General features: G+C 43.2%; 1 protein-coding gene across 7 annotated transcripts in view; it reads right to left on the bottom strand.

Moving 5' to 3' along the window:
- Window positions 1–20597, bottom strand: part of RBMS1 (RNA binding motif single stranded interacting protein 1) — a 424513-nt gene that overhangs the window by 114015 nt on the left and 289901 nt on the right. For all 7 annotated transcript variants that reach the window (XM_085891735.1, XM_085891738.1, XM_085891741.1 and 4 more), the window contains one exon: window positions 9714–9805. In XM_085891735.1, coding sequence (XP_085747861.1) covers window positions 9714–9805 — 92 coding nt within the window. The remainder of the gene's footprint in view (window positions 1–9713; window positions 9806–20597) is intronic.

The raw sequence follows: 20597 nt of genomic DNA, 5'->3' as shown, positions 1-20597 counted from the left end.
TACGCTATACTGTAACGTCACTGTAACGTCACTCAGAAGTCACAGACCCCAAATGACAAAGATCCATTTTATTGGTTGGCAACCTATACGTTCGTTCATAATAGTGAAGCACAAATCCTGGTTTGACCTCGTTAGAGGACGAGCTGGGTGGGTTCCGCACCACAAACAACATACATACACCAATGGACAGGAAACCGCAAAGTGTGTGTACCATCAAATGCACCTACAAGGCATTCATCCACAGCTTAATGGAGTGCTGCTCCCACTTCTGGGCTGGCACTCCAGCCTCACACTTTGCTCAAACCCAAGCCTTCATGTTCATTGGAATCTCCCATTATGAAGCTGAATCAATGAGCCAATCAGTTTGCCATTGTCAACCAGTCATTGGTCTCTCTATCTTTTAGCATCCACCTCCTTTCTGGTATTGCACCCTCTGCCCTCTCCATGCTTTGTCTACCATACCCCCCCCCCCCAGATATTTGCAGGGCGTGTGCAGTCCACCAATAACCACCTTCCAGTGAAACTTCCAAAATCTATAATCACTGCTCATGTCCACTCATTTGTTTATTTTGTTCCCACCTGTGGAGCCAACTTCCACATTATCTTCAATCTTATGCTTCCCTCTAGGTATTCAAGACAGCTGTTCACCACCATCTCAGATCTTCCCCCATCCAAAACCATGATCTTTGCTATCCAAGTTAACTTCCCCCCTACCCCCCACCATACACCCCACACCTCAAATTTTGCTTCTGTATTCCATCTTGTCCACCCACCACTTGCATTCTCCCCTACCCCTCATTATTAGCTCCATCCCTTGTTTGTTTGTTCTGTGGAAACTGAATTATTAATTGAATTCATAATCATGTAAAATACAAAATTGTCTTATATTAGTTTAGTGCTTTAAAAAAGAATGTAATAAGTGTATATGCTGAGAAAGCTAGTTCAGAGCAGACTACGCATTTCTCTGTTCAAGTCGAAAACAACCTTATCTGTTTGGTAACCATTGTCTGGTGACCATTTAGTCACCAAGGCAAGACATGGCTCTTTTCTATTCCCCGCCCCATACCCCTTCCCGAGGCTGAAAACAACACTCTAAAACAAACCAAAACTTCTCTATGTTGCAAATTTGAAGTCCACAAAAGTCCATCTGATTTCATGATAAAAACTGTATATATACTCAAGATTCTATGTAAGTTTTAAGTCTTCGATTCGCAATATCATTGAGAGTTGAGGCCTTCCTTCCTGTGCACGGAAGTGTTCTTTTGTTTTATCAAATAAACGACTTGCATGCAAACTTGCTCTTTTTCACTGTTTTCAAGTAGCTGGAAAACCTGCTTCGACAGTTCCTGTGGATTTCCTCCCTGGACCCAGCTGTTGGCAATTTCACCTTCTCTATCCACTGTTCCCTTTGTTATGTTGCGTCCTGATCCATTCGATGTTCCAGCTCTTCATTCCATTTTTTGTTCTCGACTGCACAGTATATACAAAAAAAAAGATTAAAATCTGTTTTCCGACCTCAGTGCACCATGGTGTCACCATCATAATGTACTGTCCTGTAGCTCGTAGAGGGCATCTCACAGTGTGAATCAAGCCTTTAGGACAAGGGTTCAATACCCCACAAGCAGAAGAAAAAAAAAGCACAGCCACAAACATGAATCACCCTTGTTAGAGCTCATTAGTACAACATAATGCTTAAAATCATCTGCTGTGGCCTGGAACCCTTGCCCTTCAGGTTCGATTGTGTGTGTGTGTGTGTGTGTGTGTGTGTGTGTGTGTGTGTGTGTGTGTGTGTGTGTGTGTGTGTGTGTGTGTGTGTGTGTGTGTGTGTGTGTGTGTGTGTGTGTGTGTGTGTGTGTGTGTGTGTGTGTGTGTGTGTGTGTGTGTGTGTGTGTGTGTGTTTTCATAATGGTATTACCTTACCATTCATAACATCTTGGAAATATTAACAAAATTTAAGATAAAGTGAACCATTTTCATAAAGCAGGAAGGAAACTTCTAACTTCCTGCCTGCTTTCGCATCTGCGACCCAAAGCACCCCAAAACACATAATTTCACCGTTCTTTCATCCTCCTCCACTGCACAGCCACATGTCCAAGACATTGCCAGTTTAATGTCATTTTCCATTTGCAAAAATGAAACAATGACGCTTCTGTTCTTATTTTGCTAGATATTCCATGAGGGTTTTCCTGAATCGAGAAATGTGGCTTCTGCAGCAATGTGTGATGTTTTTTTTTTTTTTTAATTTTCTGCTGCAAACCCAAAATTAAGTGTAAACAGTCCACTGTTGATAGAATCAAGCTGCTAATTGCTCTGTCAAGTTTTTCTTTCACTCCCTACTCCTCCATCCCATTCTTTTTGTTAACCAATTTTGTGACTGTTCCAAAACGTGGCTACCCTTGAACTAATATTTAGTCAAGTTATTATTTGTGACCAACACCCTCTCTTTCACCCACACCACCCCTTTAGCCTCTCCTAACTCGTTTCATTTTCCTGCACACTATAGACTGCTGAGAAAAATTTTATACATTTTGCATTTTTTGACTCCGATGCATCATCTTCATCTTCCTTCTTCTTCTCTTCCCTTTATAAAGGGTGAGGTCCAATGGTACCAGGTTTTGCTCTGACTTGACCATGGTACTTCTCTACTTCCTCCTGTCCTCAGCCAACTCTATCCACTCCCCATCTACCCACACCATATTGATATCCTTCCTCACACAATCTTCCCATCTAAACTGCGGTCTACCTCATTTCCTACTACCTTGCTCCCTCAACCTATCCGCTCTCTTTGCAATTCCATCTTCATCGACCCGCTACAAGTGTCCCGCCCCATTTAACCGGCTTTTTACCAATCTCTCCGCCAAGCTCATCTGCACACCAATCTCCTCCCTCAGTTCATCCATCCTCCTTCTATCAAACCCTCTGTCTCTGTCTCACACTGTGTATTGTTGGAGTTAATGCCACCACGTACTGTACAGTGCTGTACTTTAAAAAAATCTTTGGGCACTGTACTGTGGTGATCCTTGAACAATGAGTGGTACCATTGGTACCAACAAAGTGGTACCAAAAAGGGTGAACCTGTATGTAAGCGGAAACGCAGTATTGTGACTGGATGTCAAATTAGACAGAGTGAAACAGAATATGAATGTTGAACGACCAGCCAATTTCTTTCGTTTGCCGCTGACGACTGTTCAAACTATTTTAAAGAACGCTGACGAGATCTTGAATAAAGGCCAGGAAATGCCTCAGCACTCTAATATATAGTATCAACGAAGCGAGGTGATGGAAAAAATGGGGAGGACGCTCTCTACCTGGCTGGATGACATCAACAAAAGAAGACCACAGTCAGCCATGGTCTCATACAGAAGAAGGCTGTGAGCTTATTCAAAGACATCTGGAAGAAGGAGAGAGGGAGAGAGTTTGCAGACCGCCAAAGAGTAAAAATTTAGTGCATGCCACAGATGGTTCCGCCAATTTCTGTCTCGGTATGGATTCAAGAACATCCGAGTGTTGGGTGCAGGCGCTGATGCTGATGCAACCGATGTGTTTCGCAGCACATCGAAGGCAATTATCAAAGGCGGCAGCAATGATCCCATGCACATATTCATTGTAGATTAAACTGTATGGTCTGTATTGGAAAAGGACACTGTAAAAGACATACATCTCCGTGAGGGAAGCTGGCTTCAAGGCTTCAAAGGATCAGTTTACTGTCCTCTTTTGCGGCAATGCGAATGCTGACATGAAACTTAAGCCATTGCTCATCTGCAGTAGTGAGAATCCTCTCGTCCAATGAAGAACTCTGTGAAATCCCATCTTTCTGTCACTTGGAAATCTCACAGGAAGGCCTGGATTATTGAGACCAATTTTCCGTGAATGGTTTGTGGACTACTTTGTGCCAGAAATTAAAAAAAAATATTGTGAAAAGAACAATTGCAATTTCAAGATTGTCCTGATTTTGGATAACACCAGTGTGTATGAGTTGCACTATTAATTTTTATTTCCAAACATCAAAGTTTATGTTTATGCCACCGACAACTTTGTTGATTCAATCGAGGAATAGGGTGTAATCGCAACATTTAAAGCTTACTATTTTTGAAGGACATTAAGGATGCTCATTCGAGAGACCGATGGAGAAGGATAACCTACCATTACAGAATTTTGGAAGGGATTTAACATTATGCATGCGGTGAACTGCGTTGGTGCTGCCTGGTAGAATGTTACTTCCCGTTTGCTGAACGGTTGCTAGTGGAGAGTCTACCCTGATGGCATTGACAATTTCACTTGTTCTGAAGAGGTGTCCATACGGAACGAGTTAAGCTTGCGAAAGAGGTAGGTTTCGATGAGATGGAAGTTGATGATGTTACCGAACTACTTGAGTCCTACGTACAGCCTCTCACCAACGAAGATCTTGCCGAGTTGGACAAGCATGCGTTCAACGAAGAAAGTATGGATGGTGATGATGACAACGACCCCAGGAGGCTGGTAATTTGAGAGAAGGGCCCTATGACCAAGGTTCTGTGCATCATTTTTTTATCTCGCTGAGCAGATGATCGAGATTTTCAGTGCTCATGACAACCTTAAAATTGATCTGCAAAGGTAGCATGGATCAGGAACGACAGCTTGGCATGCTACAAATAAATTTATGATGCCAAAATGAGCTTGGGTAAGAAGACGACGTTGAACACATTATTCAGAAATGTGAAAGAACAGGAACTATTCATGGAAAAAACAGGACCTCCTGGCCTCCAAAAGAAGATTGCAGCTGCTGAAACAGCCAAAGCAGAGCCTTCAGATAATGTTGAGATGGCGGTGGACCACCCTCCCCCTGCATCTCCATCCTCCTCTGAATAGCTCACTCATCTCTTCCACCAGCAAGCCCCAGCCTGCCCAATTAGCCAACTTTTCAAGGTGTAAGACGACTAAATTATCATGATAAAATAGTTCAACGTTATGGTAAAAGTAAGATAAAAAGGTGTTTGGGTTTTTAAATTTGTTTAAGTTACTGTATTTGTTTCTATGTTTTGTGTGTTTCATATGTATTTTCTTGATTGTTAAGCTTGTTGAGTGATGTTGTATCGCACATAAACTAAGTGTCGGAACGCATTCCCCCTAATTACATTAATTCTAATGGGGAAAATATCCCCGCTATCTGTTTTTTCATTGCAAGTCCAACTTTTCTGGATCGAAGATTTGACATACAGCGAAGACCCCCTGTATACCTTCAATTTTCTACATCACTTGAGGATATGCACCTCCAACGTTCAATTGAACCTCCTCCATGTATAATTGTTGGCTTCAAGCAAGGCACTTAATAAGTATTTTTTCTGTCCAAAGCACCTTTGATCATTGTTCCATCGTCCAATTTCTGTGTTATTGTTCATATTTTAGGTTTTTAGTCATCTATTGTTTTAGATTAGTTTCCTCCAATTGTAGAGGTAGAGGAGTTCAATCCTGATTCAATCAAAAAGTGAAAAACAGTGGAGGAACACTCAGAAGTCATGACCTCAGTGTGGCCTGTCCCCCTCCCCCCTGATTTAGAGCATCAGAAAATTTAGAGTTTAAACACTTGTTTGAGGTCGGGGGGGGGGGTATCTTTCTGTGCTGCTTCGCTCTTTGTGAGTTTCTTGCCATACTCATTAATATCTCCCTTGAGCATTTAAGTCTGTTTTTGTGATGCCTCTACTTTGTTTTTTTACATGTATATATGGATAGTGAGCATGCACATGACTTCGATGGATCGAGCTATGCTTACTCTTACTATCAGGTTTCTAATTATTCTGTGCATTGTTGGGTTATCAATTATGACCTTATAAATTCACGAATACAGGGAAGTTCACATATAAGTTCACCATCTGTTTTGTACTTGCATTGCTTTTGTGATGTTATCTTTCAACATAATTTTCATTACTTTCAACACCACACCAAATGTGCTTACCCAAGGTCTTCACTGTTTGCAAACACTGTTGACAAACAGACAACGGTGCATTCACTGTTATAACTACACACCAGCTGTGTTAACCATGGTAATCATTGTTGGAAGGTGTGTCATTTCCAACCCAACCACACCACTACCAGGAATCAAGTTTCTAAGGAAGATCTTTGCTGCCTTAAACTCAATCTGGACACTTCATTGAAAATGCAGTCAGTTTCCCATGAATGGATGATCAAAGACGGTCCGATATGCGATTGTGGTGCACCCAGTAAGACTGTGCAACACATCAGACCTTCAAGGGTGATTTAAAGAGCATTCAAAAGGCTAATCCTGAAGTTGCCGAATGGTCATCTAAACTTGATATGAGATTATAATTTGTGGCGATCCAACTACAGCAAAAGAGAGAAAAAGAACTGTAGGCAAAAAAAAAAGAGTGTGGTGCAGTCAAGGTTCACAGTTCACCCTAAGATGTCAAGCCAGCCACCTTAAACATTTTGCCAACAACAGGCTGAGGAGAGAACTATGCGGTAAGTTTAAAGGAAAATTTTATTTTAGAATCAACAAAGGAGTGAGTGTACTCAAACTAATCAAACCCAACTTTCTTTGCCTTTCTTTTCCTACTCCCATACTCCACACCCTTCTTTCCCTTTCCTATCCTCCATAATTTTCAACTCAGTTTTGTTCTTCATATTTGATCCTTGCAACCACTCATATATACATTGTTAGGCAAAACAATGCAAAACTCTGCACTTAGATTATGAGCATTACAGATCCCATGTGACAATCATACATCCCCATTGTGGTCCGGTGTACTTTTGTGGAACACAAGTGTATAGAGGGCTATGGATGGTTAGAAAGACATACGGAAACACAACGAAAGTTAGATGGAGGAGGCTGCTGTATGATCCATAGTGCTACAGTATTCACACCTCAAATACTAAGATCAATATGTTCAAATCATAACTTTACCAACCCCAGCAACAGGCAAGCGAGGTTGTCGGAACAAAACGGGGGAACTCATTTTGAGGTGTATCATGGGGGCACTGTAACATTCATAACCTAAATGCTGAATGTACGGCTGGCTTTCAGACTCCATCCAAAGGACAACTTGCTCCAAAAAGCAGCACTTCCTACTGCAACCTCATCAGAATATCAGAATAGCAAGTTCAATTGAATGGGAGAAAAAAAAATTCCCATTGCCAAACACCTCATAACTACTATCTTGCAGTCTCACACGTGTGGGTGGGTATGTAATTATTGACAATTGGTTTGTCTATTATTCATTTCAAAGCAATAAACATGCATTTAGGAAATTGACTCGTTTTGAAGACTTTGTTTGAAGGTTTCTTGTTACCTTTCTCCTCCTCTTTTTATCCCCATCTCAATACACTGACAATTTTGATCAAATGGACGCAGCTTTTGTGATGTTATTTTTTTCAACATAATTACCATCCCTTTTCAATACATTTGTGCCAGTGTTTGACAGAAGCCCGCATGCAATCATGCTTATATTACTTGTCAGTGTCACAGAGCCTTTTTGAACCCTGTTATTTACGTCATCATAACTTTCCAATTGATGTCGATGGAATGCATCCTTTAGATTAGAGAATCGAACGGATGGAGGTATTGCGGGTGCCGGGTCTGGGTTGTAAGCAGGACGAAGGTTGAATGCAGTCCATCAAAAATGAAGCGACTGCCTTGGAAGTCCTCAAGCTAGTGTGTGGTCTGATATGTGGTGTGGTGATGTAGAAACACTTCTGGCTTGTTCAGGTGGGGTCAAACTATTTGGATCCAGCTTTCAGCTTCTTCATCTCAATATACACTGCAGAATTTATTTTTGTGACTCTCAGCATGAAGTCGGCATGGACAATTCCCTAGACAGCATGGATATCCCCACTCAACTCTATCCGCAAGTCACTGATAGTCCTTGAATTTCTTATTCCAAGGGGAATATTTGTAACACCACTTTATGGATTAAAACTTGGTTTCTGTGTCATAATCATTGACTCGTGCCTCATCTCCTGTGATGATAATCTGAGAAGACTGTATCTTTATCATCCTCATCACGCTATATGAGATCAGTGCAGATGGCCTTTCTTTTTCTGGTTCCTTTGTGAATTTCTATCAACATTTGAGGCACCCACTGACAACAACACATTGAAATAACCAAGGCTTTGAATAATCTTCTCTTTTGCATGATGTCTGACACCAAGCACTTCACTCGACTTGTGCTGAGTAATGTGCTAATCGTTGTGGATGAGCTCTTCACAACACAATGTGAGTTGTGCTTTCTCTATTCTTAACTCAGTTTGCCCATTGTCCCACTGTACTCATGTAAAAAGATGCTCCATTCACCACTTCGAATGTCAAAGATCTTCTCTCGTATGGTTTTAGATTAAATAGCGACTTCTGTGATGAGCACAAACATTATCTGCAGTCACCATTTTGAACCCATGCACATCTCCTGCCTTCTGGAGGATTCTATCAAAACTTAGACAGCACTCATGAGATATCTGAAAGTTTTAACATTAGGTTGTTTGTTTGTTTTTTAACTTGCATTGCCATAATTTCCAAGAGGAAAAAAAATAGGAAGCACTATTTTTGGGAGAATTTTCAGATATAATTAAGCATGAAATATTCCTCATGATAATCTTATTGCCTGGATTTTCACTCAACCGAATTTTATATCATGACCAATGGCACATAAACGTGCTTTTATTCCACATGCAAAGGCTCCATGTGCCATTCAGATAATGATAGCTGAGCTCCTGTCGGAAACTATGCCCTGAACAAATGAAGAAAAGGCTTTTTCTGTAGAATCCTACATCAAAACACAATCCTTCGTCCAAACTTAAAGAAAGTTCAAGAGAAATTTTAACTGCAGAGACACCCCATGCAAAGAAAGAACATTCAAATGGATGAAGACATTTTTGAGAGCAAGGAATGTCTACTGGGGCACTGTACCACCCATTGACGTTCGCCAGAGACTTACCTTCAGTCAAATGCACGGCCTGGTATGCAATGAGCAAGCTTGACAACATTGGACCATTCTGGTTCGAAGATGAAGGGGGGTAATGCCATGACCTTAAACTCTCTGAGTGGTGCATTCCAGTGCTGAATGATTTCTGGCCTGCTCTTGGTCGCAGGAGAAGCTTTTGAAGAGAGAACAATGCTTTCAGCAGGATGAGGCAAGCCCTCACCCTACAAAATAAGTCCCGTGTGAGAGTGAATCCCTTCGGTGAGAGTGATTGGCCAAAGCTAGAGCGTCAAATGGTCTCCACATTCCCCTGATCTGAGCCCATGAGATTTTTTTTTTATCTTTGGGGATATCTCAAAGACAATGTGTACAAGGATAACCCTATCTTTGAGCTGAAACGAGTAATCACAGAGAAGTTAGGTCCATCTCACTTTCCGAATGTCAGCGCAGAATCAACAACTTCACCTGTTGTGCTCAAATCTGTATTCAGCGCAAAAGTGGACATTTGCAGCATGTGAACAATCGAGTGCCAAACTCAAGTCTTACAAGTTATGGTTCTGATATTTGGTAGACAAGCGTTACACAAAATGTAGTATACATTCCAGAAGTTTTATGTCCTGTAATTTAGAATAAAAATGAATGCGTTGTGGATTTGAAATTTTTTTTGGCACACCCTGCAGGTATGAAATCCAGTTTCAGACATGACACATTGTCTTGGGTTTTACCATAATGCGTACAGATACCCCGTTATAATAATTTATTGGCCTTTCCAAACATCCAGTATCGTTGATGAAATGCAGAGCGTACCTTGGCCATCTGGGCTTGGACTCCATTGGCCTTCAGCGCAGCTACAGCTTTCTGCGCCGCTGCAGGATTGTCAAAATCCACAAATCCATAACCTGTGTGTGGCAAACAGGAGAGGATGGAGTGCAGACAGGAGATATTCAAGGAAACTACAAGTGTGTTAAATTATCACTTGATATTCATCTGCATTATCTCATCACAAGAAACATGTGAATGCTGCAAAATGAAGCTGGCACACAATAACAGGTAGAATGTAAACCTCTCACAGTGAGGAAAGAGCCAGGTACACATCCTTGAGGAATGTGATGTCACATTACTATTTCTGAACAGCAAAGCACTAACATAGTACGTACGCGAGATTTGTGGTGATGATGCGATATCTGCAGTGCTTGTAAAAGGTTACCACAATGAGATGGAAGATACCAAAAAAAATAAAAAGCAGAGGACACTCTGACAGAGGGCACAAGAAAAACAAAATGTCTAAATCATTCAAGACAATGCACTGGCCTACTTGATGTCAATAAGGTCTACAGAATGATATAATATATATTTACAGTGCCTATAGAAAGTCTACACCCCCTTTCAAAATTTTCACCTTGTGTTGCCTTCTAACCAGAAAATTAAATTCCATTAAAACAGACTTTTTGCACCTTTACTTACATATCGTAACCAACAACTTCCAAGTGAAAAACAAATTCTACATATTTCATGAAATTAATTAAAAATGCAAAACGAGAACATCTTGGTTGGATAAGTGCTGTGCTTATCCGTGCTGGATAAAGGCTGGATAAGCCCCCCCCCCCCACACTTGGAACAGTAATTGTAAATTAGCTCAGGTGTAACCAATCAGCTTCAAAATCACACAGGTTAATTGGCCTCCACCTGTGTTAAATTGTCGTGATTCTCATTATTTCATAATAATATCAGCTGTTCCTGTAATTTCCTCTGCTGCGTAGTACATTTCACAGCAAAGACTCAACCATGAGCCAAAGGAGCTTTCAAAGACATCAGGGAAAAAGTTGTGGAAAGGCACAGATCAGGGGATGGTTATAAAGATCTGTCAAAGGCTTTGAATATCCCTTGGAGTACAGTCAAGATTATCATTAAGAAGTGGAACTACTACTACTTGCGTTTGAGACAGCTATGCGGTATCACACAGGCGCTGCAGCCAGCTCACTGTGGTGGGGTTGGGGTTCGTCAGATCGATTATTGCATTCTCAGGTGGGTGGAGGGTGGGGCACTCGTAGATGATGTGCTGCGCAGTCTGTTCCACTTTTTCATGAACCATCTGGTTCGAAGGTCACATAGGTCACATGGTCCGGCAGCCATATTGGTTTGAACAAAATTCTTCTGAAAAAAAATATCTTGAACCGCTTCATAAATCGATGTGAAACGTCACAGTTATGATCGAGTAGACATGTGGAATATATGTTTTAAATTTCAACCTGATCAGATGCATGGTCTGGCAGCCAGAATTATTTAATATTTTAAATCGGGGTTGAGGGTTTTAAATCAAACTTGATACAAGTATGTATAATGAATTAATAATGTGGGTGGAGGCATATCTGGCGATGTCGAAGATGTTCGTTCTAGTCTCTAATCTAATGACAGCTTCGACATGATTTCAAGTGTCCATCCGAAAGTATATCCAGCAGAAATGCCTTGTGATTTTTTTTTTAATTGATGTGATTGTTGATGCAACAAATTTAACTTTGCTTCACAAGTCCATCTACTCCATGTTGCAGTCTCTCCCTTCTCTAACAATGTTAATACAATTTGCATTGATTGTGGAAGGGCAAATAACACCATTGAGATCACATTGTTGTCCACATTCGGTAGACTTATGAAACTGCAAAAGCGAACGCTCTTGTTATTCCTGCTTGAAAATTCTGCATTCCTTTTATCCATAATTTATTGTGGAGCATATTGCTTCCTCAAACCCTCAAGGGTGGTACTGCTTTATTGTCTACTCACCAGAGAGAATGCTGAAGAGAACAAAAAAAAATTGAGAAATGCGTGGGAGTCGCTCAATGGTGTGATTACTTTAAATACTCAGTGGCAGACTCCCACTGCTCGGCGTACCTTGTCATCATCAGTAATGACAATCCTATTATTAACAAGATGGCATTCATCCTCTGTTGGCTCGACATCACTTTTCTACTTTTTCCTTGTGCAACCTGGGCTGCATCACTTACTCATTGTCCTGTTTTGGCATCAAGGAATATCTCTTACGACGACTACTATGTTGGCTGTTAGCGACTATTACACATCGTTCATGACTCACATGGATATCAGACGATTACTACGACTCGTACCACAAGTAATACTACTATTGCTACTACTACTCAAACACCCCCAATTAGTCCCATGCACTTGTAAATTGTCTGGGGGAAAGTTTTTGGCCGATGTCTTGCACTAACCTGCTAGCCAGGCATGATGTTCAACTGAATATGGCAGGATTTGGTAGCTTCTTCATGGTGATAACTCACATACTCTTCATGAAAGCCACCGTGAGATATTTAATGTCCACAAAAACTAGTGCTGGTAGATGGGCCCGCTGGTTTAATTTCCACTTGATGGGACACATTGATGTGACGTCCTGCATGCTGAACTCCAGGGTGACAGTTTATATCTGGGTCGAGATCCAAACACAGGTAGGACAGCTCAAAATGGAGTCCACATTCTTCTAAGGTATTCTGGCAGCCCAAGAAGTATCTCTTCATAAATGACGATTTCAAGTTTCTGCTCACAAATAATTATGTAGTCAAATTTGCTGATACGAGTTGATATCTGAAATGCAAACAAGATTTTTTGCATATTATTTAATATAAATTCAAGATCACAGGGAATTACTTTTGTGAATTATTTAAACAAAATGGATGGAATTCCTCATTAATGGTCGACCTCTAAGGTGTTAAGCTCATGCCAAATTGCCTTGCTTCACACAAAGTGGACCCAGATAAGTGCCGCATTGGATATTATTTGCTGGAACCATAAAGGTCTCATTGAACGTTTCCAGCTTATCTTTCAGTGCCAAGTTCTAAGCATTTTCAATGAGACGTTCAGACTTGTTTCATGAAACAAATAGGTGGTGGCCAGAAAATGGAAACACAAACAGAATGCCACTTTGTAGGGTCTTGAGCCATCATGTGCATCCAGGATGGCATAGATACAATGTGGCATGGAGTCAACAAGGGTCTGGAACTGTTCTGCAGGAATATGGTAACATTCTTCCACAAGGAAGTCCTCCAATTCAAGTGTGTTTCATGGAGGAAGAAACCTTTGTGTTCGGCACTACACCAAACATTCCTGCAAATGCTCTGCGGGATCATGGTGCAGCGATTAGGATGGCCACGGAAGATGGGTAACTTCATCCTCGTGGTCCTCAAACCAGCCGGTGACAACATGTGCCCTGTGGACGAGAGAACTGTCATCCCGAAAGACACCCCTCACAGCAAGGAAGAAATGCTGCATTATGGGATGCAGACGATCGCTCAGAACAGTTACGTAGCATACTGCATCAACCTTGCCTTCTAATGGAATGAGTGGACCAAGGCCATGTCAGGAAAATGTGCCCCACACCACTACGGAGCCGGCAGAACCTTTCACTGTTGGAACCAGGCACTCAGAGCTGTTGTCACATGTGCACACGTGCATTCATCAAGAACATTGTAAAGGATGAATCATCAGACCATAATCACATTCCTCCACTGCTCCGCAGTCCATTGCCTATGCTCCTTGAACAGCTGGACCTGCAAATGGGCATTGCCAGGTGTTATACACACTTTGTGCAGAGCAACCAGGCAATGGTATTTCACCCTGTGATGAGATGCTGACCATTTTCGATGATGTAGGATGCTTATGACCCACGTTTAACTCCGCACACAGTTTGTCCACCATTGCTCTCCTGTTTTTCCTCGCAGTCTGGACCAATGCCTGCACATCATGCTTGGCGAGTGTATGCTTCCCCCCACTGTTGCCGTTCAAAGAAAACGTCTTTCCTTCTTATTCTCAGGCTGACATCACCTTCGAGCCAAGTTCCTCATGACACGTTAGCAATTTCCACAGCCTTTGTCACTGAAGTGCTTGCCAAACGCGCACCAACAATTACACATTGTTCAAAGTTACTGATGATAACTCACTCTGGGCGAGTGGTTAGTTCTCCGTCATTCTGAGTGAGTGGTTCGTGCTCCGTCATTCTGTGCGAGTGGTTCATACTCCATCATCCTGAGCAATTGGTTCATGCTCCATCATCCTGAGTGAGTGGTTGGTGCTCTGTCATCCTGAGCGAGTCATTACTACTCCATCATTCTGAGCGAGTAGTTCGTGTTCCATCATTTTGAGCGAGTGGTTCGTGCTCTGTCATTCTGAGCGAGTGGTTCATGCTCCATCATCCTGAGGGAGTGGTTAGTGCTCCATCATCCTGAGCAATTGGTTCATGCTCCATCATCCTGAGGGAGTGGTTAGTGCTCCATCATCCTGAGCAATTGGTTCATGCTCCATCATCCTGAGGGAGTGGTTGGTGCTCCATCATTCTGAGCGAGTAGTTCGTGTTCCATCATTCTGAGCGAGTGGTTCATGCTCCATCATCCTGAGGGAGTGGTTAGTGCTCCATCATCCTGAGCAATTGGTTCATGCTCCATCATCCTGAGGGAGTGGTTGGTGCTCCGTCATCCTGAGCGAGTCATTACTACTCCATCATTCTGAACGAGTAGTTCGTGTTCCATCATTTTGAGCGAGTGGTTCGTGCTCCATCATTCTGAGTGAGTGGTTCATACTCCGTCATTCTGAGTGAGTAGTTCGTGCTCCATCATTTTGAGTGAGTGGTTCATGCACCTACATTCTGAGCAAGTGGTCCATGCTCCGTCATTCTGAGCAAGTGGTTCGTGCTCCGTCATTCTGAGTGAGTGGTTCATACTCCATCATCCTGAGCAATTGGTTCATGCTCCATCATCCTGAGGGAGTGGTTGGTGCTCCGTCATCCTGAGCGAGTCATTACTACTCCATCATTCTGAGCGAGTAGTTCGTGTTCCATCATTTTGAGCGAGTGGTTCGTGCTCTGTCATTCTGAGCGAGTGGTTCATGCTCCATCATCCTGAGGGAGTGGTTAATGCTCCATCATCCTGAGCAATTGGTTCATGCTCCATCATCCTGAGGGAGTGTTTGGTGCTCCGTCATCCTGAGCGAGTCGTTACTACTCCATCATTCTGAGCGAGTAGTTCGTGTTCCATCATTCTGAGCAAGTGGTTCATGCTCCATCATCCTGAGGGAGTGGTTAGTACTCCATCATCCTGAGCAATTGGTTCATGCTCCATCATCCTGAGGGAGTGGTTGGTGCTCCGTCATCCTGAGCGAGTCATTACTACTCCATCATTCTGAGCGAGTAGTTCGTGTTCCATCATTTTGAGCGAGTGGTTCGTGCTCCGTCATTCTGAGCGAGTGGTTCATACTCCGTCATTCTGAGTGAGTAGTTCGTGCTCCATCATTTTGAGTGAGTGGTTCATGCACCTACATTCTGAGCAAGTGGTCCATGCTCCGTCATTCTGAGCAAGTGGTCCATGCTCCATCATTCTGAGAGAGTGGTTCATGCTCCGTCATTCTGAGAGAGTGGTTCATGCTCTGTCATTCTGAGCAAGTGGTCCATGCTCCATCATTTTGAGTGAGTGGTTCATGCACCTACATTCTGAGCAAGTGGTCCATGCTCCGTCATTCTGAGCAAGTGGTCCATGCTCCGTCATTCTGAGAGAGTGGTTCATGCTCTGTCATTCTGAGCAAGTGGTCCATGCTCCATCATTCTGAGAGAGTGGTTCATGCTCCGTCATTCTGAGAGAGTGGTTCATGCACCTACATTCTGAGCAAGTGGTCCATGCTCCGTCATTCTGAGAGAGTGGTTCATGCTCCGTCATTCTGAGAGAGTGGTTCATGCACCTACATTCTGAGCAAGTGGTCCATGCTCCGTCATTCTGAGCAAGTGGTTCGTGCTCCGTCATTCTGAGTGAGTGGTCCATGCTCCGTCATTCTGAGCAAGTGGTCCATGCTCTGTCATTCTGAGAAAGTAGTCCATGCTCCGTCATTCTGAGAGAGTGGTTCATGCTCCGTCATTCTGAGCGAGTGGTTCGTGATGAGGACTATCCCGACTGCATGAGAAGTTTCAAGGTGCATAGGGAGATGGAGAATGTCCTGAAATGTTTCAAGGAGGTCTCTGAACAGAAAATGAAGGCAGCCACTCAAGTCTCCATTATGAAGTTCTTCAAAAAGGTCCCAAGCAAATCAGCCTCCAGTCCATCTTCTGAGCCTTCAACCTCAACTGGAGAGCCTGCCACACCTGAATAAGCCTGCCACAAGCAAATTGTACTGTATTCAACCCCAATCATAAATGCATGTATTGGAAAGTAATTCATTTTAATGTTTATATTTGTTATATGTTATATTTATACATTGTTTACTGCTTTTTTCCCCCTCCTCACTCCCCCACCCCTCCTCTCCCCCCCACCTCTCCTTGCTCCTGCACCTCTCCTCACTCCCCCCTTCTTCATCCATCTCCAACCCCTTCTCACTTCCCCACCCCTCATTGGTCTCCCTACCTCCTTGCTCCTCCACCCTTCTCTCTCCCTCCTCTTTTTCTCCCCCATTAGTATACCCGTCATCCAGACAGTGGTTATGTCCAGACGGACTCTCCCCTCACACTGCCTTCCCTTGCCCTCCCCTCATGCTGCCTTCCCTTTCCGCACCCCTCCTCGCTTTCTCCTCCTTCCTCACTCCCCCACTCCTCCTTGCTCCCCCCTCCTTCCTCTCTCCCTCATCTCACCCTACCCTCCCTCATCTCTCCCTTCCCTCCTCTCCCCTACTTCTTACCCCTGCCCCACTTAATATTCAAAGTCAAATCAATTCTCCTTTGTTACATACCCAACCTGCCCACCAATTTTCGTCCGAATCCGTCCACAACTTTTTGAAATATCCTGCAATATGTCGTTTTTGGCTCCATCTCCCAATGATGAAGAATCACTAAAATATTCTCAAATCCAGATCGGGATTCAGATCTTCAACCAAAATCTAATCACTTCATATTTGTCACATACCAAAGCTGTCGACAAAATTTTGTACAAATCCGTTCACAACTTTTTGAGATATTTTGTTCACAAACAAACAGACAAACAGACATGGGTAAAATCAAAACCTCCATCCACCTTCGGTGGCGGAGGTAATTATCCTACCCTTCTTCCTGCCCATGGAACACAGAATCCTGTGTTGAAGAAGTTATTCTGAAATAACTTGCCTTCTCTCCCTTCAAGATTAATCTGACCAAAGGAAATCTCAGTGCATTCCAAAAAGCCCGCACCAAGTGTGTGTTCACTCTCAGAAGAACCAAAAAACATCTGTCCAACCTCAAGAATGAACTTTCAAACTTGTGTCCCTCCTCTAAAACCTCGTGGCACCTTGTTAAATCTGTCTCTGGAGTATGCTCCCCTTCTATTCCTTCCCTCTCTTCAAATGGCACCACAGCCAACTCCGCTCGTCAGATCAGGTCAGGTATGGGAGGAACCATGCACAGGAACAGCACATCGCTGCGTCCACTTTCCGCCGGTACTCGTGGCCCATCCCCATACTCTGTCTGACCATCCCTCAGGCAGATGCCTGGCCCATCCCCATCTCCTTGAGATGCCGATCAACATGCTGCAACTGCGAGTCACGTGGCCAGCCTGTTGGCCTCCTTTGCTTACGAGGCTTCCTCGCTGAGAGAATCTGGTTAGCATGATCAGCATCAGGAAAACGAGCTACATGTCCAAACAGCTGCAGCTGATGCTCACGGACTATACAGGTAAGAAATCTCATCTGAGTCTCTCTCAGCAACCGCTCGTTGAACACAAAGTCTGACCAGCGATAGCCAAGAATTCTTCGAAGAGACCTGGTAGTGAAGGAGTTGAGTCCAAGTCTCACATCCAGAGAGCAAGACTGGAAGCACCAATGACTTGAATACTCAGACCTTCATCCTCGTGCATACGTTCTGACCGTGCCACACCCCATGATCTAGTGAATCAATGACTCCCCAGGCCCGAAACAGACGGATGTTGACCTCTGGCTCACAACATGCTGAGACATGAATACCACTGCCAAAGTAAGTGAATCGTTCCGTGACCTCAACATCCTCACCACAAGTAGGTACAGACAAGATAGCAGCATCAAAGATATCACTGAAAATCTGGATCTTAGTTTTGACCCAGGAAACCCGTGATTCCCAGTGGCTCTGACTCCTTATTCAGCACCTCGAGGACCCCCATAAAGATATCCAGCATCTCTGCAAAGATGACAGAAGTATCTACAACATCAAGGTCAGATCTTGACATTCCCAACTGATTGATCTCACTGTAGCTTGATCTCTCTGCTGAAAAGTGTGGGGGCCAGAACACTCCCCATGATTAACTCCACTCATGAGAAGGCTGAATGCCTCAACTATGTGTTTGCTTCCAAAATCTAATGTCCTTAACTCCTCTCGATCTCTGTACCCACCCCTCCCAGTCATCCTCAACTGCTCCTGGGCTCTGCCTTTTGCACTTGAGAATGTGGAGAAGGTTATTTCAACCATAGATCCTGACTCTACTACTGGACCGGATGGCAACAGCTCACGCATCCTAAAAACCTACTCTGCTGCTCTTGCATATCCTCTCTCTGCCCTTTTCACCCTGTCATTTGTGCTTGGTTATCTTCAATCTGATTGGAAATCAGCCAACATCACTGCACTACATAAAAAAAGGTGCAAAAACTGATCCCCTCAACTACAGACCAATCAGCTCTCTTCATATCATCAGCAAGGTCATGGAATCCATCATCACAATTGATATGAAATCCTTCCTTTTCTCCAACAACCTTATCTCAGATCACCAATTTGGTTTCAGACCAGGTCACTCCACCTTGGACATACTGCTTCGACTCACCCAACAATGGATGGAGGCCCTCAATGTCATACATGAGATCAGGGCCTCTCTCTCTCTCTCTGGATATATTTTGTGCTTTTGATACAGTCTGGCACCCTGCCTTGCTCTCCGAACTCTCTGCCTCCTTGGAGTTTCCTTCTTTACCTATCTTGTCCACCCCATGCATCCTCTGTGTCCAACTTATCCATCCCCATAAATGCATGTTTTACGTCCTGCTGTCTTACCTCCCGATCCGTTCAGTTTCGCTCCCCTACGAGCCTCGACTTTGTGGACAAAAAAAAGTACATTGTCATTGCAGTAAGCGAGATGTGGTTTATTGAGGAATCAAACCAGAGGACAGGAGTTGAAGACTATAACATGTATAGGTGTGATAGGAAATGGAAGATAGGAAGGGGTGTAGCAAACTGGACAAAAGACAACATTGTGTCGAGAGGAAAGAAGAACGACATTAAGGAGGAGATCGATGTCAAAGATTCTGTGTGCATTGAGATTAGAGGTTGTAAGAAAAGTAAAATACTTGTGGGATGCATCTCTATGGATTTTGGTAGGAGGGAGGAGCAGGAGAGGGGGTTCATGAATAACTTACAAATGCCTGTGGAAAAAGAAGAGTACTGATTATATAAGGGATTTTAATTTTCCAGGGATAGAAAGGGTCGAGGAACGGGTAAAGAGCAGAACCGAGGAGGACATCTTTTAGATCTAAACCATAGGATGGCTTTGCAAGTCATTTTGAAGAAAAGCCCACAAGGTGGAATGTGGTGTTCGACCTTTTTTAAAGCAATGACCAAAGTATGGTGGAGAAGGTGGAGATAGGAGAACATCTGGGGATAAGTGACCACAACATAGTTTGTGCAACTATATTGTTGAGATGTGAAGTTCGGTAAATTCGGGTAAGGCTGTTACATTTCAGGAAGGCAAACCTTGAGGATATGAGAAGAGGGAGATGGTCCACATTGGGAAAAGCTAATGAGTGAGCAGTCTGTGTCAGAAAATTTGGCAACTTTCATGGAGCAAATGTGTGGGGCACAGAGTCGTTATGTTCCAGTGACGTGTAAAGGTGGGGGCCAAAAAAAGCAGGATGGATGGTGAAGGAGCGAAGCAGTGTTCTGCAAGATGAGCAGAAGGCATTCGTTAAGTTCGAAATAGCAGGAGTAGAGTCTGACTCATGTCAATATATCAGTAAACAGAGGATAGTTAAGGAAATAACTCGGCAAGCCTAAAGCCATTATGAAAACGATATGGCCAAAAATATTAAACAAAACAGCAAGGCATTATCTAAGTATGTAAGGGGTAAATAACAAGATGGGATTCCGAGTTTAACATCCATCTGAGGGATGGCACACACAGTGATGAATCACTCTGCCTGTGAAGGACTGGGATGACTGCTTATACAGCAGCTCGCCAGAGATTCAAACCAGGCAAGACAGCTTTGAGGTGAGTGTGCATGCCTCGAGGCTATCCTGCAGGCCTGGGAAGGTGTTGGAGACATGAGGGAAAGTAGTATAGGGAACCACTTGAACAATTTTAACATAGTTAAGGTATTCAGCCTGTATTCACTAAAGGGAGGTCATGGTTAGCAAATGTATTGGAGTTGCCTGAGGAAGTTTCTGACTGGGTGGACGAAAGAAGTGCAGTGGATGTAGTTTATCTAGATTTTCAACAACAACAAAAACTTTTGATAAGGTGCCACAGAGAAGGTTATTAGCGAAAGTGAGGGTTTCATGGATTGGCTTGTAGAGAAGCCAACTGGATTGGAAACTGGCTTTGTGATAGGGAGGAAAGAGTGACTGAATTGGAGGACGTCCAGCTCGGAAGATGTACAGTGCCTTCAGAAAGTATTCACACACATCGATTGTTCTTCAAATTTTGTTGTGTTCCAGCCTGAATTTAAAATGGATTAAATTGAGATTTTTTTTTGTCACCGATCAATACAGAAACCCCATAATGTCATCGT

Source organism: Eptatretus burgeri, chromosome 8 (genome assembly GCF_056783735.1).
Source record: "Eptatretus burgeri isolate ZD-2024b chromosome 8, Ebu_testis_v1, whole genome shotgun sequence".
NCBI classification, from domain to species: Eukaryota; Metazoa; Chordata; class Myxini; order Myxiniformes; family Myxinidae; genus Eptatretus; species Eptatretus burgeri.
The sequence above is the reverse complement of the archived record's forward strand: the minus strand, read 5'-3'. Positions and strand labels throughout refer to the sequence as shown.